Below are 27,725 nucleotides of genomic sequence, written 5' to 3' on the forward strand. Positions count from 1 at the left end.
CCTAGCGGATTAACCCGTAACTCAGTTGATCAAGCCCGGGACAAACCCAGCATTCCAACTGCTTGCGTTGTAAAAGCATGTAAAATAATCTATTTTTTAAGCCTGCCTAAAGCAGTTGGCGTTGTGAAGCAATTCTTCAAGTTAACAGTTGATTTCCTGATGAAATTTTGTAACTTTTCGTAAATTTTCTGCTATACACCAGACAAATCATATGTCAATGTACATTCTGCTGTGCTGTGCTGTATCCTACCTAGGTCAATAATTTGCTAACATGCAAAAATCATAGACAACCATTGTTTCGTTTGGTTGTTTGATGATCAGTTTCTTTTTCCGTCAACGAAACGATTTGCTTCTTGAGGTTGAGGATCTCAATTCCACAGGACGGTAACTGGTTCTTTAGCTTCTTTGAAGCTTCCTCGTACTTTCTGGTCAGGAATTCCATTCCATTTATTTTCAGTTTTCTTCTCCGTTTTCAATTTTTATTTTCTAATCAAAAATTGAAAAATGTGTTTATTTTTCAAAAAATTTGAAGAATTGTTCCACTAAAATAAACCATCAAGATCAATAACTACTATAAAAGAATCAAAACCATTATTTATAATATAATAGTCATGTTAACATAACAATTTAACTATAACAATATTATTTTTATTTTATTTAAAATAAAATTTATCATAAAAAAGGCTGTGCCTAATAACTCCATAAAAAAATAGTATTTTATTAGAATAAAGATAAATAAATTTATGACATTAACCAGATATGCAAATATAAAAGAAAATAATTTTAATGTTTTTTGTTGTTAAGAACATGGTAAAACTGTCTGAGAAAATGATTTTGTCTGGATTGAAGCACAAATCAGGGATACCCTTTCCTTGATTCAAAGGAACTACTAAAGCATTGCTGCATGCCTTAAAAAAGAATAAGAAAGCGGTTGTATGCATGAGAAAGAAACGTTGGAATAGACAGGCGAGATTTACAAGAGAAATTATCAGGTATTTGACAAAGAAAAGGCTGTTCTATCCCTCACTACCATCATTTTTATCTGTTCTCATCTTACACTAGTTATTATAGCCACAGCTTTTTCTTAAATACAGACTACAGTTGAGAACACTATGCACAACCTCTTCCTAAAAGTTTAGGTAAAACCTGTACAGAAGGGAAGCCTCTTAAGGATTGTCATGTAAGAAAAACTCAAACGTGCACGCCTATCCTCTGTGCGACCTGCATCAGCAAAATCCAAAGAGAGAATTCAGACTTTCTGTAAAACAGCTAATGTTGATGATGATGAATTAATAATAATCACAAACAATGACAACGTTGATGTTCAAAATGGATACCGACTGTATTATGCATAAACGACGGCAAATTGCAACCTGAGTCATGTTTGCAGTAAACTGAGCCCAAACACTATCTAGAGCCACAAAATAGATACTCTAGAAACAAACATATACGTTGCATGTCAGATCACTATCCTCGTAAAAAATTTCAGTCATTATGCCAAATATTAGCTATATTACTATGAGGATAAATGGGGTTGATTTCCAATTCCCATGCAAATACTGCATTCCTGTCTCCATCTCATTATGAGAGGTTCTAGTAATCGAATCCTGTCATGAGATTTGAAACACTAAATTCCAAGAAAAATAATACTCTCTTCCTTATTGTCGATTTTCTCCTAGTTCTTTGTTTATTACTGAAGCTTACCTCCTTGAAGGAATGGACATCACTTCCCCAAAGCCAAGCATCACATCCTGCATCTCTTGCACCCCATATATCATTCCTACGATCATCCCCTACATGCACAGCATCTTCTGGTTTTACTTCCAACAACTCACAAGCTTTTAGAAATATTGTTGGATTTGGCTTCTCCGCTGCAACCTGTTTGGTAAAAGAGAGCAGAATGATTGCCAATATCAAGGAGATTTATTCTTCATCTAATTTGCTTAGCTACGTCAAAAGATTCTAAATATAATCGTTGGAATATCACCAAATGCAAAACACTTCATGCATATGATCAATTATAAATGCGACAAAAACGAAACAAAATTCAATTATTTGAAGATCGGATGTTAAGTTTATCTTCCAACAAATCAGTTTCATTCTAGTTTAGTTTACATAATAATATGGAAAGAGTCTTATGCCGACAACAGACCTTTGACCCCTTTGAAATTATTCATAAATGAACTATGAGATAAGAAACCAAATCTACAAACATGGACCAACTTAGTTTCTCTGTTTCCGAGTTTCTTAAAACCATGAGTAACAGACTATTGGTGAGCAGCCTGTGCAGAAAAAATCTACAAACATGGTCTTGTAAGAAAAAAGATTGTATATCGTTCTATGCATTTTTTTCTCGTTTTAGATATACTTCTGTCAGAAAGTAAGAGAAAAGATCTTAATGCATGTCTCTATGCGTGTCATGAAAGGGTGCATGTTTGGTTGGGGGGGGGGGGGGGCATGATTTTCTTACTTCAGCTGAAACTGCCACAGCATCAAACCAGTGATCACAGTTTAAAGCCCGCAGGAGAGGTCTAAGTCGGGTGTCAAAGTTTGACACAACAGCCAATTTTACACCTGCCTTTTTAATGGCCTCAAACACTTTCTCAGCATCAGGATCACAGAGGTGCCAGGCCTTGAGATAAACAGCACATGAAAAGTTACAACACAAATATAACAAATGCTTTACAAAGGCAAAAAAATTTCTATTCTCAAACAACCTGCCATACCTTTTCAGTGGTATAGTAGTTATAAAGCTCTTCAAAGTACTGAGTATCTGAGCAGCCGGTGGAAGAACTGACTATATACTGCCAGAAGGGCCTCCCATCATTTACATATCTGCAATAGAATGTAAAAAAAAATATCAAGCTGTAGTCCGCAAGAAAAACAAATTGTTTCCAAACATAGCACGCAAGTTGTTGGGAGTTTTTACAGATGAATTAATTGGCAGCAGAGGACCCCTGAAATAAAAAAAACAACTCTGTGATATGGCCAGTGGTCCTATATGTATTCATTTTGGAGTCCAAGATAATATTTGACAGACATACACATCCATGTGCAACCATTGTCTATTCTCATGTAGACAATATGACTTTGAACATGGCACCTAGGTAGGGACATCCTAGGAAGATACTGACTGGAAAACAGTTGGCTTTATTAGACCTTTAAAAGAAAAGAAAAAAAAAGTGAGATTCCATGGATCACATTCTGGAACACATTCTTGGAATTTATTCCATAATCAATTTAAGGATATTTATAATTGTTTAACAGTCCAGTCTGTCCATATAACATCAAATACTCTTATGAACCAGGCCCTGCACACTAAAAAAATGAAATGCTTTAAGCCAAACTGACATTATTTCCATAATAATCTCCAGGGATCATGCCTAAAAAAGTTTTTTAAAAAATGAAAACAGGCCAAGCCCTTACCTAGTACAATAACATTGCCAACAATACATCAAAGCAAATTTGCATGAGATCTTAGCACAATTACTATTATTTGTCTATTCGAATCATTTGCAAGGACATGATATGCAGTTGAATTTACGAGCCACTTGCATATAATAATTCTAGATTTTATTACGCATGTTGAATCTGTATAATATATCTGCCAAATGGAAAGAAGGTTACCAAAGAACCTAACTTGTTAACTGCATTATTTGGCTTATTATACGGAAATGTAATGAAGACACTGAATGAATCAGTATAACAAACACAACGTAATAAAAAAGACTCATGAATCTCTTCGCTATCATTATTTTGCTACAGCAATTCAGCAGTATATCATAACAAATTCCTTGTAAATGGGAAAATAGAAAAGGGAACAGACCTGAGACGAGATCTGCCCCAAGGCTGCCCATAAGCCCATCTGTATCTTCTTAGTATCTCATCCTCGGAGTACTCCACTCCGTACTTCTCCCCCATCTGTCTATATATCTACAATAACAAAACAACAATTTATCACTGTATTCATACGAAAATCCGTTCACATGTATACAAGAGAACCATAAAAGAGAAACTGTTAATACCACCCAGAATAATTCATCCAAAAATATTGACAAACTACACAAAGGGAAAGGCACGAGTTATTCGCCATATATACTATATAGAGCAAAGTTACATACAGAATCCATTAATGACATAAAAATTCAGGCTTTCCCCTTATCTAACAGCTAATCTTTCTACTCTATTAGAGATAGAGAAAGATGGCAGCATTGAAATTAAGCTAGAAGCTGATTTCACTGATTATCAACAAGCTCTCAAAACACCACCCAGAATCTTTCTGAGAAAGTCAAGAGAATAAATTAACTAATCAACTACAAAATTCAAAACCCAACATATCAACCAAACCACTAATAAAAAAACAAAACTTTAACACAAGCACCACCACTTGAAAAACCCACAGCAAAACACAATCCACGCAACACAAAAACTCCAAAACCAGAGATAAAAATCACAAAAAGAAGAAAAAAGAAGACAGCTCTGCACATTAGCACCTGAGCCATAGGCTGTGAGGGAACCACAAGAGTACCAACAGCATCAACAAGCAAAGCTTTATGTGTAATATCACCATACAAAGACTTCCTATAATCCTCATAATCCTTCATTGCTGCAGCTGCAGATGTTGAATACTTAGCCAGCCCCTTCAAAGAAGACCCAGATCCCATTACCCTCTGAGCTTTGCCTTTAACATTATTAATGAAGGTTCTTGAAAGAACCCTTGTTAATTTTGTTCTTGCTGCTTCCATCACTACCTTTTTAGCTACATTCAATGTTGGCTTGGGGTTCCTTTTATGTGTGTCCTTGAGTTCTGGTATTTGTTCAAGTGGCAAGCAGGGCTTGAAAGCAGGAACTGTTAAAGAACTTGAAGGAGGACAGAATCTGCTAACGTGGGAGCTTATAATAATGGTCTTGGAGGAATGGTTTATTACGTTCTTACCATTCATCTGATGATAACGTTGTCATTTGATTTTGTGTGTCGGGCTTATCTTTTTTGGCTTTTGAACAATGACTATTAATCAGCACACAAGATAAGATAAAAGGAAGATTCCAATTATTATTTTTAGAGTTATTTGGAAAGTATTTTTAATGATGATTATTATCAAGTTTGTATAATAAAGTACAGTATACTTGTAGGATTATGTGATGCTTCATTTGGGAATTCTTTATTTGATTAATTATTTTTTATATAAATTGGCCACCTAAAAACATTGTACCGAATTAATTACTTACTATTTTAAAAGAAAAGTAATTGGATAATAAAAATAAATAAGATATATTTTTTTATACTTGTTATTTTTAAAAACACAAGAACTCAATTCAAAATTGTTAAGACATGTATTTATTTTATATTATTCAACCAAATTAGTTTTTATATTTTTTTCTACATGTATCTCTTTTGTCAGCGGTTAGATGAATAGACAAGGAACCCGGAAAAGATGAGGGCAATTTGGTAATTAAACAGATAACTTCCCCATATTATTTGCCAGTTTTACGTGTATTGAAGCGTGAAGCAACCCTGCATAAGAGATGAGGTGGCATCCAATGAAGGTAGTTAAATACCATGTCATCAATTCCCAGCATTGCCCTTATATCAAAGGAGGCCCCAATCCATGGTCTATCTTATTTGACAAATTGAGAAATTAGTACACAAAATGAATACAACTGGCTAATTAATGTAGCATCTATTTTTATTTTATCATTCTTTATAAGCATAATATTTATTAAATATTTTTATTTTTAAACATTATAAAATAGTTATTGTTTTTGTAAAATAGTAATATTTAGTAAATATTATGCTTTTTAAGGGCAATAAAATAAAATTTCAATTCTTTGATTGAACCAGTTAATTGGTTTAAAATGGTAGTGAAATCAATTAATCAGTTCTGAAAATAATAATAAAAATTTTAAAATTGTTAAAATTGTTAGAAAATAATATAAATCATGCCTTAAACCTCACCTAACAGCTTAAGTTTTTAGATTGAATTGGCTTTTTAACATAATATCATAGCCTTAATGACCAAGCGGTCATGAATTTGAATTTTACCATCCCCATTTATTTGATAAAAATTGAGCACAAGGTAATGTGGGTCTTTTACAAGTTTTAAGCTCAAAAGACTTTCATTTAAGGGGGTGTGTTATAAAATAATATAAATTATATCCTGAACCTCATCTAACAGCTTAAACTTTTAGGTTGAGATGGTTTTTTTTTACAAAAAATAGGGACCTCAGCAAGATTTTTTATATCTAAAAATCTGATGGTTTCTCATAGCGAGATATTTTGAGTATAAAAATTTGAACGTGATCCACTAGTCGAATTAAAAAGTTATGGTTATTTTGAGCTATTATTTTAGTTTGGTGCAACTAGACCTTCTCTTAAGTCTAGACTTGTCTCACTAGTCCATGAATGCTTCTGTTAGGCTATCCATATGATCTGTTTTTGACAAATCCTTATTTAGTTGTGGTTGTCCCATACCCAATTGCTCAGAATCATCTATTATTACAAGCTCGACTACATTATTGACATTGAAAAACAGAGAATAACTACCATGTAAATAATAATTTTTTAAAATTTTAATTGGAGCATATTTTTTAGTATACAAGCTAGATAAAGAAGTATATCTTGACTCCTAAAACATATTTAAAAAGAAAAGGTTTATTAAGTTATGATTTTTGTGTAAAACAAGCAATCAGTCCATATATTAGATCTAATCATTAACTAGTTAGGCCAAATAATTAAAATTTCAATTTGTCACACTTCAAAAATATAACATTTATTAAAAATTACTATTTTAAAACATAATAATTATTTTACTGTATTTCTAAAAGCTAATAATATAAAAATATATTATTTTACCTAATCTTTAGAAAAATTTATTATTCTGTCAAAATTATTAATATAACTTTTAATATAACTGATGAATTTCACTTCAATGTTTTATGGGAGTTTTTAAAAGTTATTTTTTAAAAATTACATGAAATCACCACTTTAAATTTTAAAAATCTTTATTTGAAGCTCTAATTCTGATAATTTTATGAATTTTCTTACGAATCATCCAACAATTAATTCTAAAATTAAACAAATATATAGTTGTGAAACATGAAATTAATTGAAATTTTGTCACGGTTCCGACAGCGACATCCCAAAATTTACGATTTCACTGAAATTTCTTGTTTAGATGTCATTTCACCATTTATTTGATGCTAACCGGCCGATATCCTTCCAAGCGACCGTTCAAGCAAAACATTGTTGGCCACACGAAGCAACTCCAAGCACAGACCACTGGATCTATGTCTGTGGTTAGAATTGTCGAAGGAAAAGCCAGAATCTTATAGAAAGTCACATTCTAAATTAGTTTTTGACATAAAAATGAACACTTTGACATGACAATACCAAAAGCCAAGAGCCCACACGTCCTCAACTTTGACACTGATGCTTCCTTCAATTCAGTGATAAGTGGCCCTAACTTGACTTTTAAATTGCGTGCAAGTGTAATAGTAATTTATTTTTAAAATGATGTTTTAAAAAATATTTTTTTTATTTTTTGAAATTCTATATTAATATATCAAAATAATTTAAAAGGATTAAAACATTTTAATTTAAAATAAAAAAATCAAATTTTAACAAAAATAAAATAAAATTGAAACTCACACATAAACTCCCAAAGACATATATTGGATTCTAGACCAACATGTATAGCAACTAATATATTGAAAACTCCATAAAAAGGTTCTTGAATCCATTGCCCCATAGACGATAGTACAACACATCCAGCAATGCAGAACAGAAATGGTGGTTGTTGACTTGTTGAAGCCTTGAGCTGGCCTCAATTGCTAATTTGGATTTGAGTATTTACAAAAACAAAATCTAAAAAAGATAATCTTACAGAAACATATCAATTCGATTACCTACAATCACCTAAAACCGGATCAAAATGTGCTGGGCACCGTTTGGGAACGTAATATGTTCCATGAAAATTTAATTTTTTTACTAAAAATTAATTTTTTAGATATATTTTGGATCGTTTTGATGTGTTAAATTTAAAAATAATTTTTAAAAATTAAAAAAGCATCAATTTAATGTATTTAAGCATGAAAAGCAATCACAATCACACTTTCAAATATAATAATTTCTTTATGTAAGTTGATTTAAAAAAAAAAAAAAGTATTAGTACTCAAAATTTGATAGGGTAAATAAGGGTGATGGCAGCATCAAGCCAAAAAACATTTATATTACTCACGGACGGAAAAGAGATAAATATAAAAAGAAAAGGAGAAATAATATCACGTAAAAAAATGGTTAGAATTATTTTTTATTAAAAAAATTATCCTTTTATATTTATTTTTTTATAGTAAAAGTTTGTGTGTTAACACAATCAATCATAAGGTTCACTGTATTAACAAATAAACCTTGAATATTAAGTAGTTGTAATTTGAATACCATAAAATTTCTGTATTAATTCCCACTCTTGTTTATTTATCCTGGTAATGTTCTACATGATTTACCTTTTTTTATTTTATTATTCACAAGGAGTGTCTATACTAGTTTACACATATCTCGACTAATCTCCACGTGTTCTAAAATTAATGATTGAGTAAGTCTTCAATAACCATTAATATTAACAATTATAGAACTTGAACCTGAAATCATAGAAGAAAACAAATCCTTTAATTCCAAATTTTTGTCACCAAGCCAACTACTAAATGGTTGATTTACTTTCTATCTTACATGCATGTACAGCGGAGAAGAATTGGGCTAGAAATTATTGTAACGCAGTTTTTTCATGTAGTTATTTTTCTTTCTGGTTTTGAGAAAAAATATATTTTGAACTTGAGATCAATTATCTTTTCTATCGAGACTTTAATAAATTATTCATAGTAAGGTTAGTCATAAAAAATTGTTTAACTTGCGATCATAAAATAATTGTGTAAAAGAAAAAAGGTATATTTCCAAATGGAAGTCCTGCAAGTCCATTGGTGCCGCGTACGTTATCTATTTATCTCTCAGGTTTTGTAAACTAGCACAACATAATGACATATAGCCCTTTCTTGGCCCGCATGAAGACAAATGATTAATCATGAATTTCATTTTTTGTTGTTGTAAACAAAATAAAAAAACCGAATTGTACTTTCTGTTTGTGCAAAAAGAAAATCATACATAAAAATAATTATATTTTGTTTTATAACAAATTATCTCATTAAACTTCTTAAATCCAGCATAATCTTGCTAAAGAGTTAGATCTAAGAAATCAAGATTCAAATATTAATTTTTATTAAATCTTACTTAAGCAATCATGTTTTTAATAATTTAATTGACACGGTATAAAATTAATTAAATTAACACTTAAAAAAGAGAATTAAATGTTTACAACTGACCTACTGATTTATCTTCTTTTTTTTATTTATTAATTTTTAGGTAAGATCTGAAAACTATACGTCATTGTACGATAGTTTTATTAGTTACAAAGAATGTATCCTTTTGATTATTTTTTTTTAAATTAGAAAGTTTTTTATTAAAAAATTGATAAAATAGTATAATTTATTAATGTTATAATTAGAAAATACAAAATTTAAGTTTATTATTATTCATAAACATATTATATCAAAAGAATTTTAAATAGACTAATACAAAATATTCGTTTGCATGCAATTCTTAATTTTTCTCAAAAAATTATTCACACCAATATATAATTGCAAGTTCATATCTTAAACCTGCCAGCAAAGGGTAAATCTATCGACCCTATCCATAATTTCCCATCTTTCTCCATCACTTCACTTACTGATCTCAATCTATTTCCATCTCTGTCTTCAAGCACCTCCACTATGTCACCATTCTCACTCAACCTCACTGCCAGGCCGCCGCCCCTGTACTTGGCCAAAGCTGCTTGAACTTTCGTCATGTCCAGTGGAAGTTTAAGCAGAACTTTCCCGATCCATGGATATGAAAATAGCAACTCAGAAAGCTTCTCTCTTTTCGAGTTTATACCAACCCAGTATCCTCCTCTAGGGCTCCTTTTTATGTTATCTGGGAAACCTTGTAGCTGAGCAAAGACTTCAAGAGCTCCAGCTTTTGATGTTTTTATCCAATACCTTAAGATCCTACAGCTGGTGGTCTCTGCTAATAGAACGAAACTGCCATCCTCGCTTAATGCTACGCCGTTTGGAAACGTGAGGTTCTCGAGAAGAACTGTCACTTGTTTGCTTGCTGTATCATATTTCATCAGTCTTCCTGATTTATCCCCGCTCAATACCACAGAGAGATAATCCCTGTAATATTGCATTTATCATCCAGGTTATGATAAATTAAGATATATAAAAACATGTGTGCATGTATGCTAAGGCTGGACATTGTATTTTTCTTGAGAAACCCTATGTTATGTATTCATACGTACTTCATAAATTTTTACATATTTTTCTTTAACGTTTATAAGAAATTTGTGAACAATTATCTAAAGTGATTATCATGCGAAAGAAAGTTCACATCCTCGCGGTATAAACTATAAAATTGGGATAGCTTCGAATTTGTCCCCAGCTCGTCAACCAATTTTCGATAGGATCACAAATCTATTTTTTTTTTCAATGACGTCTCAAAAAATCACAATGTTTTTTAGCTGGGTTTTCTCGTCTACAAATCATCATATAAAAAAAAGAGTAGTATTAAAGGCCAAGTTATATTCGAAATTATGTATTTCCATTTCATAATTGATGCACTTTGATAAAAAAAAAATTTAGGGATCTATAATTAGATTAGGGGTTTAATTGGGGAACAAAATAGTTTATAGTCCCAATAGAGAATTTGTGTATAGATGGGGACTTTATGAGTATAAACAGAAAGTTCTCCTAATATGATCATTTAATAAATTAATTAATTAAAAAGGAAAGAAGAATAGAGTCTTTCACTTCACATACCTTCTATGGTATTGTGTGCTACTATCAGTAAAATAAATGGCACCACTTGATTGGTCTATGTCCAAACTGTTAGTGAATCTGAAGGGGATTCCTTGCGCATGTGTCGCGATCGTAGTGGCCAAGCCACCTTCAGGCCCCACTCTAAGTAATCCCATGTAAGCATCGGCAATATATAGATCACCGTGTGTTTCGTCGAAGCATGAACCTAATGGACGCCCGCAAACGTGCTCCATCTGATGGTGATCATGTGGCCCTCCACAGCCGTCCCTGGTTTAAAATCGTGACTCTCAACTTGTTATAGCTATTCAATACAAAAATCCTTTTAAAATTAAGGAATTAAACTATTCAATTCTATAAAAAAATCCCACAAAAAAAAGATGAAGCAATTGTTTGATTCGATATAGGAATTGTCACAAGTGCAATAATTTTGTTTGGTGAATTAAGTATTTTATATTTCAATAATATTAGATTTGATACTTGTTAATTACTTCAACTATCCCATGACTTAATTTAGTTTTCAATGATTAACAACTAAATCAATGCTTCATTGGCAATTTTATTTTTTTTAAATGGTGCAGGAGCGGAGGCAGGGAGTGGCTGGCCTGCAAAATCCCCCCTGTCTCTCCCTTGAATAATTATAAATTTTAACTTTTAACCCTTCTTAAAGATCTTTTTTAATTTGGCCCTCCAAACCTAGCATCATGGCTCCGCCTCTTGTCTACTAGCCACCAACTTTTTAATCTTATACTAACGTTAAAATAGTCCTGTTTTAAGGTTGTTGTTCAGATACATACCTGTTCGGAGAAGTTATAGCAAAATCTATCCATCTTTTTTTATCTCCTTGCCATTTGATTATCCTGCCGTCCGACAAACTGGTATAGGGACCCTCTCCAAGAGAATCAAATGCAAAACTTTCAGGCCCGATGGCACCCCCAATCGGAATCTCATCAAGTTGACGAACTTTGGCGTCGGAGAGAGGTTCCAAATTGGATGTTTCAGAGGAAAACATAACAATGACTAAGGTGGAGAGAAGAAGAGGTATGGCCACGAACAAGAATTTCGTGGCCATAGTTATGGAAAAAGAAAAGTGTTTTTGGTGGTTCAAGAAAGAAGAGTTTATGTGCATTTGGAGTTGTTCTTGTTGTACGCAAGAGTAAAAGGGTGCGTTTTTGCTTTATTATTTATTGGTATATATAGGGTTAGATATATATATATATATATATATATATATATATATAATAACAATTTCTCCCTCTCATTTATGATTGGTTGGGAAATTAAGAAGAATCTCAATATATTCGGACCAAATTAAATTTTCACTCTAGGTCTTATACTCGAATTTCTTTGCTAATTACTTAAAAAATATGGAATATTTATGTATTTTACTAGCTTCTCTAGCAGACATTCAAACTACTATCACTATTTCTTAATTTATTTAAAGGTATTATATTCTCACTTGAAATGTAGTTAATGGATTTTAATTATTTGTTTTTGTCCTCAAAGAACACAAGTAATGGGATTCCAAACTTTATCAATATTAATTTTGAATTTAATAATTAGATTAGATGAAATTAAACACGCATTTGGATCTGAACATTTCTTTTGTGTTTTTGAAAAGAACATGGTATTTCCTAATTTTCTTCATTGATTTTGAGCAAACAAGAACACACCATAGGCGTTTACAAACCATACATGTGTTCTCCCTTAATTATGCAAGTGAAGCTGGCGTTCTTATCACTAGAATTTAATCCGTTGAGGAAATTAATGGTTAGAACTCACATGGATTGCATTTTTATAGGCGACCCCGTAATTTTTATTTTATTTTATTTAAGATATTGTGCTCTTAATATTCCATCATCGATGTGATATCTATTTAATTTTTTTGTCAAAAATTAAACATATATAGCTAGTATCGATCCAAGCCAGGCATGCAATGGTATCTATCATCTCCTTTACTAATTTCCTTTTTCATGTACATTTCCTTCTTTCGAGAAGTGCAGGTGCCTTGTATATAAATTGGAAAAAAGTGCAGGTGCATTGTATGTAAATTAAGTACCTCTTCTGAGAAGTAATTGCAAAATTGATCCAACGCCTTTCGTGTTCTTCCCATTTGATGATTCGGCCGTCGGATATTCCGGCGTAGGGTCCCTGGCGAAGGGGGTCGAGAGCAAAACTTTCAGGTCCGGTTGCACCATCGAGTGAAAGAGTTTCCCATTCCCAAAGCTGGCCGTGGCCTTTTTCTATAACAGATGGTTGATACACAAACTCATGATTAATTGCAATCAAGGCTGATATTAGAACTGCAGTTGTTGCTGTTAAGAATAGCTTTGCAGCCATGGCTACGGCGAAGAGGATCCGGGAAGGAGATTTAGATAATCAAGAGGCCAAGAACCAAATTTACACGATGAGACAAGTTTTTGTGTTGGAAACACCAATTAGACAAGGCTTCGTCCGTATGTGAAATAACTACATTAAACTTTTATTCGTTATTCATATTTTAAAATAATTAACGTGGGATACCTTGAATATCCCCCATTAATTGTGCAAGCTAAATCTCAAAATCCATGTGATAGGTTTACTTTTTTATGTTGACGAATTGTTCAAGTACAAGTTCTTGTTTTATTTTTTAAAAATTATTTTTGAAATCAACACATTAAAACAATTTAAAATAAAAAAAATTAATTTTCCCCCAAAAACTCATTAAATATACGCCACATAGGCAATTAGGAGCACTAGCAAGCCACGTTTCTTCGATCTAAATAGTAACTGATGTTTTTGGATGTTAGAGATATTTAGATATACAGATAGCATTGTTTAAATTCAAAAGGATTGGGTTAGGTAGATTCAGATTATGACACATTAGCATTATCTTACCTAATAATTCAGAAGCTTACTTTGTAATTTGTATTTATACACAACGCATTCAATGAATATAGCAGCTTTTTTTTCTATTTAAACATGCTATTAGAGCAGATACACGTGGCAGTCTCATCTCTTTTCATTTCAACGACTTCTCAACCTTCTATTCTTTCTCATTCTACCTTGTTATCCCTTGTAATCATAATTTTTAGACTCGATTTGAGAACTGACTTGATTTAAAATTCAAATTTCAGGTTTTCATTAGGTAATTGAGTGATTTGACTAATATTTTTTTAAAAAAAAATTAAAATGTCATTTTAATAATAAAAAAAAGTCGGCGAGTTGTAATCAGGTTTTTAACCGGGTCTTGCCGTGTCAACCCGACAGGTCAGCCAGGTCACACTGAGTTTTTTCTTTCTTTATTTTTTTTTCAATCCAGCCCAGTTTCAGCCTTGGATCAATTGGGTCCTAAGTTAACCCACTGGACTGAACCAAATTTCAAAACTATGCTTTTTGTGCCCAACTCTAATCAATTTTTCTCTATCAAACTAACTCCATTCACCTATCTCAATTTATAGTTTGTTTTGTAGTGTGGTTGTGATTGTTTTTCAAATAACTTTTCATGTTAAAATACATGCCAATGATATTTTTTTTATTTTTTAAAAATTATTTTTGATATCAGCACATCAAAATGATTTAAAAACACTAAAAACATATTAATTTGAAATTAATAAAAAAAATAAAAAAAAATTAAATTTTTTTAAAAATATTTTTAAAACGCAAAAATAAACAAGCTAAGTATTCAATTCAGATCAATTTTGAGCCAGCTCCTTCTCCATGTGTTTTTAATGCTGAAACCAATAAAGTAGAAACTGATCTAGAGCCTCAAACCTGGTTTCAAATGGATCAGATGTTGTTAAGTTGGATTTCTTCTTCTTTGACAGAAGAAGTTTTTTGATATGTCATTGGAATGACAACAACTCATGATGCTTGGCAAGCACTATAACAAGCTTTTGATCCTATCTCAAGCAACAAACAGCTTCAACTTCATTTATCCTTGAAGGAGTTGACCTTAGCTGACAAAACTATGACATGATTATTAAAGGAAGAAAAGTTAATTGTTGAAACTCTTACATCTGCAGGCTTACCAATGTCCAATACAGAATTCAATGTCAATATTTTCAAACTCTTACCATATTATTATTGTAGCCATTTATGTCTGAAAGGATCATTCAACATTTCATGAATTATCAGGTTAATTAATTGCTTATGAGACTTTTCTAAAAAGTTCTATTAATTTACCTGCTCCTACTGCTTAATCCACTGCCAACAACAACAAGAATCATACTGACAGTAGCAATGAGCAAGGTCATAAGTTCAACAGGGTCCTTGTCAAATATGTGGGTAGAGGAATCATCCAACCAGGTTGGAGCTGATATATGAGACCTTTATCACGGGTTTAATACATCGATTCAAGTTGATTCTTTTTTTTTTTTTTACTTCTTTTTTAATGAAATATTTCTTTAATCTAGCTTCGTATTTTTTTTTGATTTATTTTATATAAGGTTATGCTCATCTCTTAACTCAAGTTGCAAAAGACTAAGGTCAACTTGGATTATTATTTTTTAATTAAATATATATATTTTTTAATTTCACCCTTAGTAATTCAATCTTTTTTTTATTTAGGTTTTTTTCACCATCCTTCAAATATTGATCTTTAGAATTTTTTTTCATTTTTCTTTATATGAAGATATATAAGGTTATCATGATCTCATAACTTGGATCATAAATTTGATAGATTAACTTGAGTTAATCCAATATCTTATTATTTTAATATTAAAAAAATATAATATAATATGTTCATTGTATTACTATTTAAAAAAGATTTCATCCAATATATTTCAACTTTTGAGTTAAAGATTTTTTTTATTAGAAAACATGTTAGGAATGCTTGGATATATTTTTTTTACATAGAAAAAATGATCCAATTCACAATACAAAACGAGCCAATGATCTAGTTACAATCTATTACCTATTAATGGATCAATGATAGGTATGTCTTGTCTATTTAATAAGATTTGTTGGAGATTCTTATAGATATTATTTTTTAAAATATTTTTTAATAAGATGTTAATATATAAGAGAATCATGTGATATAAAATTATATTGTAGCATCAAATTAAAAATTATCTATAAAATTCTTGAACCTTTAGCTCGTATATGAATGAATCTATGATGTTATCTTTTATGATTCAAATCCAAGGCCCGATTGTTAGAAAAAAAATTATTTTGTGTGTGTGAATGATTTAGTTAATATCTAAATGTGGAGGAAATTAAATTTAATGTTCAAAAATAAATGTCATTAACATGAACACCCTTGATTCGGCTGCTCAGCCCTTCAGCCCATGTTGCAGCTCATGTTACTCCCGTATAGTAGATAGACGAGGTGGCTCCATATTTATAATACATTCGTCAAAATGGTCTTTAATTAATGTAATTCAGTGTCAACTTTGAGTCCCGTTCAACATCGACCACAACGTGAATGTTAAAAAGATATAGATTTTATTTGAAATATATTATTTTTTTTTAATTTTTTAAAATTAATTTTTAATATTAGCATATTGAAATGATAAAAAAAAGTTAATTTGAAATAAAAAAATTCAAAATCTAATAAAAACAAGGACGAAAAAGATACACGTAAGCAATTCAAGAAAACTCATAAAGTTAAACGTTGATAGTTTTTTTTTATCTCAAAATAAGAGTTTGGTAGGCTAAATTCAAAAAATTGATTTTGATCCCTGCAGTCTGGGGATGATGCTTGCGAAGTCAATGTAGACTTTCTTCTTCTTTTTTTTTTTTTAATGTAAAGTTTAGTTTTAAAGAAGGCGTGCTTCGATATCCTTGTATGTTCCAGCCTCAAGTTAACATATCAATGTGAATGTTTAAAAATCTAATTATTTTTTAAAATATTTTTTATTTAAAAATATATTAAAATAATATTTTTTTAATTTATAAAAATTATTTTTAATATCAATATATCAATATAATTTGAAAACACTAAAAAAATATTAATTTATAATAAATAAAAAAATAAATAAATATAATTTTTTTAAAAAAAATACTTTAAAATGTAAAAGACAAATAGCTATAGTCTCGCACATACTCTAACTTTTTAGTTTTATTTTAATCACTTTCTGGTTGTATATTAATTGGTGTTAGTTGCAGATATTATGAGATTGTAATTCCTTTGATCGTGCCCTAATCTTGGGCTTGTATTTTCGTATATTTTGTAAGAATATTAGTTTGGAAAGACATATTATCGGCCAAGAATAAAAAACCTAAAATTGTATAATGATGACTCTAAATGATATCAATAGTAAATACTTTCTTGCAAAGAGATCGAACCCTCTATGGGCCTTTAAGTCAAATTAATGGCTAAAGTACCCCATTCAATAAATTCATGCTCCATATTTGGGCCCAATCATAAGGCATGAGTTAAATTAGGCCTACACAACATTTCTCTAATATTCACACCGTAACTCGTTTTTTTGCCATGTTTTTAATATATTTTCAAAAGATTAGAGATTATAAAAATTATATTTTTTTGCGTGATTTGATTAGACTAATCGTCGTTCATTTCATAGTCTTGAATGATTTTTTTTATATTTTTATTATAACAGATTTGTTTTAAAAAATTTAATTTGAAGTAAAAATAAATAAATAAATTTTAATTTTTTTAAAGAACTTTTTAAACATAAAAACAAATATACTCTTATGACCGGTTAATAATTACATCTCTACATTAGAAAATTTGAATGGCCATTAATGCATTAGATTTTAGAATTGAACCCGAAACATAGCTCGTATTTTTATTTAAAAATATATAAAAAATAATATTTTTATTTAATTTTTAAAATTAATTTTTGATAGAGCACATCAAAACAATTAAAAATAGCCAAAAATTTATTTTAAAATAAATAAATAAATTTCAATTTCAATCACATCTTTTAAACACAAATAAACTTATACATCCTATTCAAGCTGGTATATAGGAATCGCAGCAACCTGAATTTAAGGGTGAACACTAGTAAAAAAAAAAATGAAATTACTTAAATTTTCTGAACTAATTTGGTTGAAAGTTTTTGAAAATGGAAAATTCAGGTAATTCTCCGAAATTATTTTGGAGAAAATTGGCAAGGGTTCAAGAATTTGGAAAATCCAAATTATTCTAAATAAATTTTTTTTTCATAAATATACAAGTAATTTGTTACTTGGTTGGAAAAGAAATAAATTACGATGAACCAAGAAGATACTCAAAATTATTCCAGAAAACTCGGAATTTTTTATTTTCTTAAAATATAATTAGAAAAATATAACTCGGAGAATCAGAAAATCCCCATCTCCTCAATATCCTTCATATCAACACCATTGAAGTTGGGGGCTACACAAGAAAAATGACATACAGGCTGCTTGCTCACCCTTCTCTTTCTTTATTACTCTAGTTGTTTTCTAACCACAAGGAAATGAAAAGGAAAGTAGGGGTAAAATTCTTACCCAGGAGCTTTCTGCGAAACATTTCGATTACAAGTTGTAAGTGCCAAGAAAAGGCATTAGTACTGAACCAATCCAGAGCTTGCCATCCTTCTCCTCTACTTCACTAATAAACCTTAATGTTTTTCCATTGCAGTCTTCTAAGACATCCAGAATTTTCCCTTCCTCGCTCAGTTTTATGGCAGTTGCATGTGCCTTTCCTCCTACTAACAGTGAGTGCAGTTGCTTGAAGCTGAGTGGAAATTTTAACAATGTTTTCCCAATCCATGAATTTGAAAGCACCACCTTCGCAAAAAGTCCCTTTTTGGAATGCAAAGCCACCCAGAACTCCCCATTTGTATTTCTTCTGATATTGTCTGGGAATCCCGGAAGCTCCGTGAAAACATCAGACTTTCCAGCATTAGGGCCATGAAGCCAAAACCTTAAAATCCGACAAGTTGTGGTTTCAGCTACTAGCAGAAAGGTAGAGTCCTTGCTCAATGCAACACCATTGGCAAAAGCGAGGCCTCGTGCTAAGACTGTTACTTCTTTGCTTGATTTATCATATTTCAGTAGCCTACCCGTCTTGTCTTTGGTCAAGAGTGATAACATAAATTCTCTGCCAATAAAAAATATATAAACAAATAAAAAGAATTAATGAACAGACCGCGTGTGTTTTTGGAGAAAAAAAAACTCAGGATACAATTAGAAGAATGAAATTTGTTATGCTTCTATCCCGCCAAGAAACTTCTAAATGCAATAAGTAGGGGTAATTAAAATCAAAAGGTTAATCTGAATGCAACCACACCTCTCTGCAAATAAAGGCATAAAGGAAATAAATGGCCTGGTCTCCTGTTACCCTTCAATCTGGCATTCTTCTGACCTTTTGAAATAGCAAGTGGTATCTCCTCCTTTAAGATATCTTTAAAGGAAACTTAGACACTGTTAACTATGAAAATCCGCTTAGGTTCTCTACAATAGTCTTAAACTTCCACAGCTATGCAATAAGTTTGACATCTAAAATGCTCAAACTCATAAGCCATTTAACGCTTCAATTTTAAAATATTTGCATTTCAAAATGTATTATTCTCACTGAATTTTCTTTTAATTGGTTCTTCATGGCACAGGTTTCTCAAGTCTACAAACAGAATTCAAGGTTTAAGCCAAATATCCTGATAAATTCACCCCCACCCTGCACACAGGAGAAAACTATTAAATATCACAATATTCATGCCTTGAGAATAAAAGCAAATGCATGTTCTTCTATGCTTAAATTACCTTCTTTGGAAGACCATGCTCGTATCTGTGAAGTAAATCACATCTTCCTGCTCATCAATGTCCAAATCATTGGTGAAGCGCATGGGCTGGCCTTCTAATTCTGTGACAACTGGCGTGGCTAAACCTCCAGTTGGACCAACAACTTGAAGACCCAAGTAAGCATCAGCGATGTAGAGATTTCCCGTTTTCTTATCAAATCTTAGTCCTAATGGCCTTCCACAGACATGTTCCATTTCAGGAGCAAATGGGCGAACACACTCGTTCCTTGCAAATTGAGAGTTGCGGTCAGTCAAAAGAATGTGAAACTTTATAATGTACGATAGAAAAAAATAAATAAAAAATCCATGTGTATTCCTGATGGTGAGTCCTCTCGGTCTATAAAACAGGGAGTTTACACTTTCCACACAATTGAATACCACCACTGTATCAAATCATTTAAAGTAGTCAACAAATCCAGCAACTACATTTCAAGCAGCCAGTTAACTAGACAAAGCTACCACCAATTCACTTCCTTGACAGGGGAAAGGCAGAGGGAACTAACGAGCTCTATGCACTTGGATGGTTGAACAAACTGTAATCTAAACCAACAATTATCGGCATCAACTACTGTTGTCTAGAATCAAATACAGCCCCCTAGCAATCCTACCCATGGAACAATTTCGTTCCATTCAAAAACTACACATTCATGTGATTTCTTTTTGCTTATGAATTCAAATTCGCTCTCTACTTGTGAAAAGCTGAATCTTTTATTTTTTGATAAAAGCTACGTGAAAAGAAATACAATCAGAGTCAATTGCAACGGATGCTCAGATATCCAATTAACAGTATTTGACAAGATGCGATGTAATAACAAGAAAAAAGGTGCTTACTGCAATCCCTATCAGCACAATCTACGCAACAACTCTAGAACAAGAAAAATTCCAGATTTGATCTAAAACGACTTCAACCCTTCATGAAAATATAAATTTGCAAAAGCAATCATGCACAGAGTCAATTTTTTTCACTAAAAATACTCTCTTTTCCATTCCTCCGCTGTTCAAAGAGGAAGACCTTTGCTGGCCAACAATGATTAAGGAGCACAATTTAACACCAAACAATCAAAACAAACACTAGTTTTGATAACCCAAGTAAAAATAATCCAATAAACAATAAAAGACACAAACTTTGCTTCATGGGTTGTACCGATTAGAGCTGGTGGTGGCAAAATCAGTCCAGCTTCCACTGCCATCATCTCCTGCAATCCACTTGAGAACTCTACCGTCAGCAACACCAGTATAGGGTCCTTCCCCATTGGGATCAAAAACCAAGCTTTCTGGCCCTACAGCTCCACTGACATGAAGGATCTTTGCAGAGTGAAGATGGTCATGAGATGTTGGGATGGTAGGTGGTCCAAGGAGATTAGTTGGACTTGTTAGGAGAATTGAGACGATGGCCACTAACGTTGTTGTTGTTACAACTAACAACAGATTCTTGTTCATGGCTTTTTGGATTTTCGTAGGTTCCTTATAAAAAAAACAAAAAACAAAAAAGCTTTTTGTTAGGTTACCCTTTTTGTTAACACAGTACCATTGGAATTTGAGATGGTTATTGCGATACGAAGAGAGAGAGGCTTTCTAATCTCTCGTTCAGTGATAAGGTGTTCTGCGCTTATATGATGATGTTGATTAATTTAATAATATAATTTACAAAAAATAATGATAAAAAAATCTAAAAAATGGCTATTATATATAAAAAATAAATATTTTTTATATTATAAAATGATATTCTTGAGATATTATTAAAATGTCACAAAGTAAAAATTTATTGAGAATAAAATAACTTTTCAAAAAAAATAAAAGAAATCTGAAGCTCAATTACCAAAAAAAAAATTATGATAAAATAAAAACTTATTTTCCATAAATCATGTCAAATAAAATCCAAGATTATGATCCAGTATCTCTAAATATTAGAAAAAACATTGAATTATTATTTTCTGATTTTTTCCATCCCATGTACCCAATAAAAAAAAAAAGATAATAACCATTCTTGCTTTTAATCAAATTCTACCATAATAAATTCCTTTTAACCATAGATATAGAAACAGTCTCGGAATTGGGCTGGAAGCTCTAAGCAAAAAGACTGACTGGGTCCAGTTTTAGGGTTTTGAAGCTTAGAAAAATGTCAAGGCACCTGTCGTAGAAGGCCAATCACTAGGTCACGGTTGGAGCTTGGGGCAAACCATGCCAGCCCAAGCATTTTCTTGCTTTAGGTTTACATCTTCTTTTCTATATTTTTCTGCTGAGTCGAACCCAAATCACTCTTACCCTAATCAAGCTGCACCTTCAATTTAACTTCTCTAGATTATCGAGAGATTTAATCCAATTCTGAAATAAAAATGTATCGATGGTAAATGAATCAACCCTTTTATCTTAGACACTGCAGAACTTTAAAAGGCATTTTAAACATGGCTGCAAAACCCACCCGACCTGTTAAGTTTATATAAAATCTGATCGCCGGAGATCTTAACCAGGTTTTACATTGATTAAAACCAAAGTTGGAATTGGTCTGGGTGACCTAGCATAACTCCGGTGAAACCCGACATCTATAATTATTTTTCATTAACCGAACGATGCTGTTTTGTTTAGAAACCTCGACCTCCCCTATTCTTCTTCCCCATGTTTGTTTTTGAGTTGTTTACATCTATAATTGATTTTTGAAAAATTCAGTCAAGACCTACACTCTTGCTCCCTTTGTTCTTCATTTCATTTCGACATTACTGCTTCAAAAGTTCATCGTCTACAGGTAATGTATTCTTTTTCACTGTTGCCAAATCTTATTATAATTGAAATTAACATGCTACAGTATTTATCATAAAAAGTTTTTCCAAATATTGGAGTGTTGGGAACAAGCTCACAAGCTCAATTTCCCATACCCTCAAGGAAAAGTCTAACAATAAACAATTGCAGCTGAGGTTTGGTTATCATGTTTAAAATTTATAAATTGTGGTATGCTAGCCAAATTATGTTATTTATTTATTTATTAATGTGAGTGTTCGGTCAACTTACATATATTTTGATTAATTTCACATATCTTAAGATTAATAATTATATAAATCTTTAATAATCCTGAAATACCATATTTTGTTATTGAAACTATTTCCGGGTGTCTTGTTATTCTCTTTAATTTATTGCAAAAACATGTCTCCAACATGTTTTGTAACTTTCCAATTATTCATAAACTAACAAAACCCCCTTGGATACCATGTGATGAGGAAAAAAAGTAAGAACTTATCATCCTTGGCAAGTTGGATAGACTTTTATTTGCAAGTTGCCGTATAATGGTACACTTAATGATGCAAGCCATGGTTAGAATTTATGCAAAAATCGTAGCTATGTGAAAGAATAATGCTAATATAATGTGTGATGTTTATAAAATTGAATTTTGTGAATTATAAAATTTGGAATTGTAATCAATTAATTGCTTTGCCTCTCTTGACTTGTAGCTTGTTGCTTTTGTCAAAATATGCCAAAATGCTCATCAATTAGTTGCTTTTATTAATATGCTGTTCTTCTTTTTTTTGTTAAACTTTTTAATAAAGTGGATTTGTGGAAGAAATTTGTATTATTTATTCTTTCTGACCTAGACATAAGAGAATATTAGAATGATTTGTAGTGGAAGTTTTTCTTTTTCTTTTTTATTTTCTCAGGTTAAGGTGAATTGCAACTTGATTTTTTAGCTAGGTTAATTCTCATATTAAGTTTAATAATTATAATTTTAAAAATAAAAGTTATTATAATCTTAAGCAGATATAGAGTATTACTTTAATAATAATCATAACAGCAGTTATTTTAGTTGAAGGGATAAATTGAAAAAAATTGATTTTTTTTTAAATGAAAAACTTATTGTTATGCATAGTCTAAATGTCTGATCTAAAACCAAGTGCTAAATGCATGGTTGTTTTATGAGATGGTCCACCCATTGCTTGACCATAAAGAAGAGAGTGATATTAAGAGAACCTAAAGCAAGCAAATCGAATTTTTTCTCCGAGCATTATCAAGTATAATTTGATCACTTTAGCTCCATCAATGTCAAAGTAGTCATTTTCTTGGAGAACTTAAGCTTGAAAACTCCTTCGAGCTTCTCACTATTGAGTCCAAAAGTTCACATATAAACGTCTTAATTGGCTGCTCTTGTTGAGTTAAACTTTCTCGTGAAAGAAAAAAAATAATCATTTTTTTTATGACTTGATGTTGAAGAATTATGGTTTTCAAACGTTTAAATTAATATTTTTATCATCTGGATTGCAAGGTTGATGTTCTTAGCTTCTTAAGTTTGATTGATTCAGCTCATATTATCAGAAAAATCCAGGATGAATATTGAGTACCAAGTCCAAACCCAAGCCCAAGAACAAGTTCAAAGTAAAGGACACATCATGCTTTTTAGGGTTTGTCCACGCTCCACTCAAACACAAATTATTGCCCTAAAATTCCATGACCCTTTTCCCAAAAAAAAAAAAAAAAAAAAAAAATTCCTGTCCATGTAGAAAATAATCGAGCTTGAAATCCGATTGGTTCTTCATTTTTAATTGCCATGGCTTTGTTAAGCGTAATTAGGCTCTAATTAAGTAATCTGCTTAGATACTTTCCACTTTCTGAAGTTACATTATTTGCTTTATATCTTTTCATCATCCAGTGTTGAATATTGCTTGTAAAGAAGCTTTTGTACTTAATATTCTTTCAAGGCACTTTCTAATAATCCATTCATGTGGCATCCAAAGCAAGAAATGATTTTGAGAAAGATTTTGGATGCCCCCAGCAAGATATCCTTAGGACATTTACAAATGTCCCAATATTGCGTCTTAGGGGCACCGTTTTGCATTGGAATGGGTTAAGCAATGCATAATTCTACCCTCAAAATCACACGCAACGAAGCTTTTGTGTATAAAAAACGTCTGTGATTTGATGTATTGTTTATTATAATAAGTTTAATCATGATATATTTTTATATTATAAAGTGTATTTAAAAGTATGATTGCGATTGTTATTTTTTATTCAGAAATATATCAAAATAATATATGTATATATTTTTTTATTTTTTTAAATTATTTTTAACATCAGCGCATCAAAATGATTTAAAAATACAAAAATTATTATTTTGAAGCAAAGAAAAAAATAAAAAAATTTTTAAATTTTTACAAAAAAGCTTTTGAAACACAAACAAAATCCTATCCCTAAAAAATAATTTTATTAATAGTTTTTGTGTAAAAATTGCATTTAAGTGCGTTTTAAAAATGTATTTGATTTAAAAATAGTTTTTTTTTATATATTGTAATATGTTGTTAATGTATTAATATTAAAAATAAAAAAAATTAATTATTTTAATATATTTTTATATAAAAAATATTTTAAAAAATATACCATATACAATAATATCAAACACTATAAAAGATGCCTTTACAACTCCCATGATTGACCTGCAAATCCTAAAGTGAAGCCTTATCACGGTATAAAAATAAAATCCCGCAAAATTCAGGCTGGCAAAAAGATCTTCGTATCCAGTTTTATAGAAATCTATCTGTTTTTTTTTTTTTTTCTTACTGAAAAAAAAAATAAAAGAATCGCAAGTATAATTGGCCGGCTAGATAGGGTGGATCATCACCATGTTCATTCAACCGTGCATGTTATTATTTTTTAAAGCAAAGATGGATATAAAAACAATTAAATATATCTTCACATCCACACTAAAAAATATTATTATAAACGAACATGCTCAGTCTTGGACGTCTGACTGTGGATCATTTCTTTGTGATTTAATGGCAAACACGCTGAAAACCAATCATCAAAAAGTTCAACTAATGATTTTATAGTTTTGACATCCGGTTTAACTTGATAAGTTAATTTGAGACTTAGATAATTTAAAATTAAAACTAAGGCCAAGTTGAAGGAAAAATTAAAAAAAAACCCGGTATAACCCGGTTGATTCGGCGACCAAGTTGACCTATCAAAAACCGGTTAAAAACTCAGTTGCAATCTATTGACTTTTGATTTTTTTTTTTTATATATATTAAAACGACGTTGTTTTGATTTTAAAAAAATTTAACCCGGATGACCCGGTGACTCTGTTGAAACTCGAAACTCAGGTCTTGGATCGGATCGGGCCGGAAAACTATGAAAAATATAAGTGGTTTATTTATCTCTTATTATATTTTTATACCTTTTAATTTGAGGAAAACTTTTAAGGTGGGAGAAGGTAAGTTTATTTTTTTGTGTTAGTATTTTTTTTCTAAATTTAAAAATAATAACATGTGTTAAGAAAATAATTAAAGTAAATATTTTTTAATTATTTTATAATTAATAAAAATAAATACATGAATTCAATAACTCAAGACAACCATAAAATTATTTTAATCATCTAATTAAAGAAAACGATCAAACATTTTGTATGTATGTGTGTGTGTGTGTATATATATATTTTACATGTCTTGTTGCATGACTATATAAATTTTATATGAGCTGAATGTAATTCATATATTAAATAATATCATTTTTTATATTTTAATTTTTTATAAAATGAAAGAAAATTTTTCTTATATAATTGAATGAAAATGCCGCTTAATAATCGAACATAAAGAATAATCTTGATAATAAACTTCGACCTAAGCATATCTTAATTGTTGAAAAATAATAATTAAATAAAATGTGCTCTTTAATTAGTAAAACTATGAGTTTTTTTTTAAACACCGATTAGCCAAGAAATCCAGAAAAATAACCAAAAATACCAGATAAAGAGAAAAAACTAAAAAAACAAGTTAAAAATCAGAAAATTCACTAGTTTGCTTTCAAGAAACTAAAACCATTAAATAAAATAGGTGTTAACTTTAGCCCGACATGGGTATAATGGAATTTTAAAAATGTTCGTGGATGAAAAAGACACGCACAATGTTTCTTGTGGTAAGAATTAAGCCTAGTTTAATGATAAGGGGACCATGACACCCTATACTGTTAGAAATTTATGTTTTTTACTCTTAGAATTTTGATTTTCTTAATTGTACCCCTCAAGTTTATTTTATGGGAAATACATATTTTGCACCCAAATATGTTTCTTTCGTTTCCCCTCTATTATTTTATGTCAATAAAACCTTAAATTATCAGCTGCATTAATGTGTTCTGTCAAACTATATACAAATTCAAATATAAAGCTCTTTCTTATTATTATTATTATTATTATTATTATTATAAAAGAAAACACACAATCATGAGGTCAAAGCACATGTTTTTTAAATGTATATATCGGTCTTATTCTTTCCCAGAAATTTGCTCAACTTTTTTTTTTTCTTTTCTTCGCTGCTAACCTATTTTCTTCTTCTGAGAAAAGAAGACTACAAGGCATGGACGCCATAGCCCCACGGATAGGCTTTTGCATGTTCTTTAGAAAAGAAAACTCGACCCACAATGCCCGGCAAGAATCATGATTCCTGAAAGCTCCCAGTTCATAAAGGATCTTTTGTTTGGAATGGCAAAACCTTTATTGGGATGCGAGACTGGGACCATCCACCTTTAGAAACAGTTTATAACTACAATTTGTTGAAGATGTTTGCTTGACTTGTGCTTCCGACACTGTCTATGGATCCGCCATGTCCATCTGCCTCTGCAAGTTGTTCACTTTTCACGAGGGTTAGCGCTGCATTTGATCCCTCTGTTCTCAATTTTGTTTTAGTTTGCTCCTTTTTTTTTCCCTTCTTAACCCCATCTTCTTCCTCTCTGTTTTATAAATGTTAAACCCAGCCTTTAACTATTGTAATAGATGATATCAAGTGACATATATATATATATATATATATATATATATATATATATATATATTATCAAAACTATATTGTTTTGATTCTTTCAAAAAGCATGATTTTTTTTATCCTAGTTGAAATTACTATTCGTGACCTGAGTTTTGCTTCAGGTAAATTTCATATTAGATTTTAAAACTATATAAAGATTAAGATTTAAAGAGCATGTGGCACTTAATTGTCAGGATTTTTTTTTATGTTGATATCAATAACAATACATGTAACTTAAGAAGAAGAAGGGAGGATTACAATAAGATAAAAAGGAACAAAGAAGCAGAGGACCAGACAAAAAAATAAGTGAAAGAAAGAGGACTGGATACATCAATACCATTAA

General features: G+C 30.9%; 3 protein-coding genes across 4 annotated transcripts; all 3 read right to left on the minus strand.

Moving 5' to 3' along the window:
* Window positions 1-909: 909 nt before the first annotated feature.
* On the minus strand, window positions 910-4,918 carry LOC118033304 (uncharacterized). Its single transcript, XM_035038235.2, has 6 exons — window positions 4,494-4,918; window positions 3,827-3,933; window positions 2,727-2,835; window positions 2,471-2,632; window positions 1,705-1,878; window positions 910-1,221 (listed from the first exon to the last, which is right to left on the minus strand). The coding sequence occupies exons 1-6, from the start codon at window positions 4,743-4,745 to the stop codon at window positions 1,192-1,194; spliced, it is 834 nt and encodes a 277-aa protein (XP_034894126.1). The 5' UTR covers window positions 4,746-4,918; the 3' UTR covers window positions 910-1,191.
* Window positions 4,919-9,558: 4,640 nt separating this feature from the next.
* LOC118033309 (protein STRICTOSIDINE SYNTHASE-LIKE 2) lies at window positions 9,559-13,390 on the minus strand. 2 transcript variants are annotated; one of them, XM_035038245.2, is made up of 3 exons: window positions 12,962-13,390; window positions 10,906-11,172; window positions 9,559-10,263 (listed from the first exon to the last, which is right to left on the minus strand). In XM_035038245.2, exons 1-3 carry the CDS (start codon window positions 13,240-13,242, stop codon window positions 9,696-9,698), a joined length of 1,116 nt encoding a protein of 371 aa, XP_034894136.1. In that variant the 5' UTR covers window positions 13,243-13,390; the 3' UTR covers window positions 9,559-9,695. The 2 variants fall into 2 exon arrangements, with proteins under 2 accessions (XP_034894136.1, XP_034894135.1); XM_035038244.2 differs by lacking the exon at window positions 12,962-13,390 and adding an exon at window positions 11,700-12,251.
* A 4,684-nt stretch (window positions 13,391-18,074) lies between these two features.
* Window positions 18,075-21,203, minus strand: LOC118033260 (protein STRICTOSIDINE SYNTHASE-LIKE 10). The gene is made up of 3 exons (XM_035038181.2): window positions 20,755-21,203; window positions 19,573-19,836; window positions 18,075-18,913 (listed from the first exon to the last, which is right to left on the minus strand). The coding sequence occupies exons 1-3, from the start codon at window positions 21,048-21,050 to the stop codon at window positions 18,346-18,348; spliced, it is 1,128 nt and encodes a 375-aa protein (XP_034894072.1). The 5' UTR covers window positions 21,051-21,203; the 3' UTR covers window positions 18,075-18,345.
* Between the last annotated feature and the right edge of the window lie 6,522 nt (window positions 21,204-27,725).

Source organism: Populus alba, chromosome 16 (genome assembly GCF_005239225.2).
Source record: "Populus alba chromosome 16, ASM523922v2, whole genome shotgun sequence".
NCBI classification, from domain to species: domain Eukaryota; kingdom Viridiplantae; phylum Streptophyta; class Magnoliopsida; order Malpighiales; family Salicaceae; genus Populus; species Populus alba.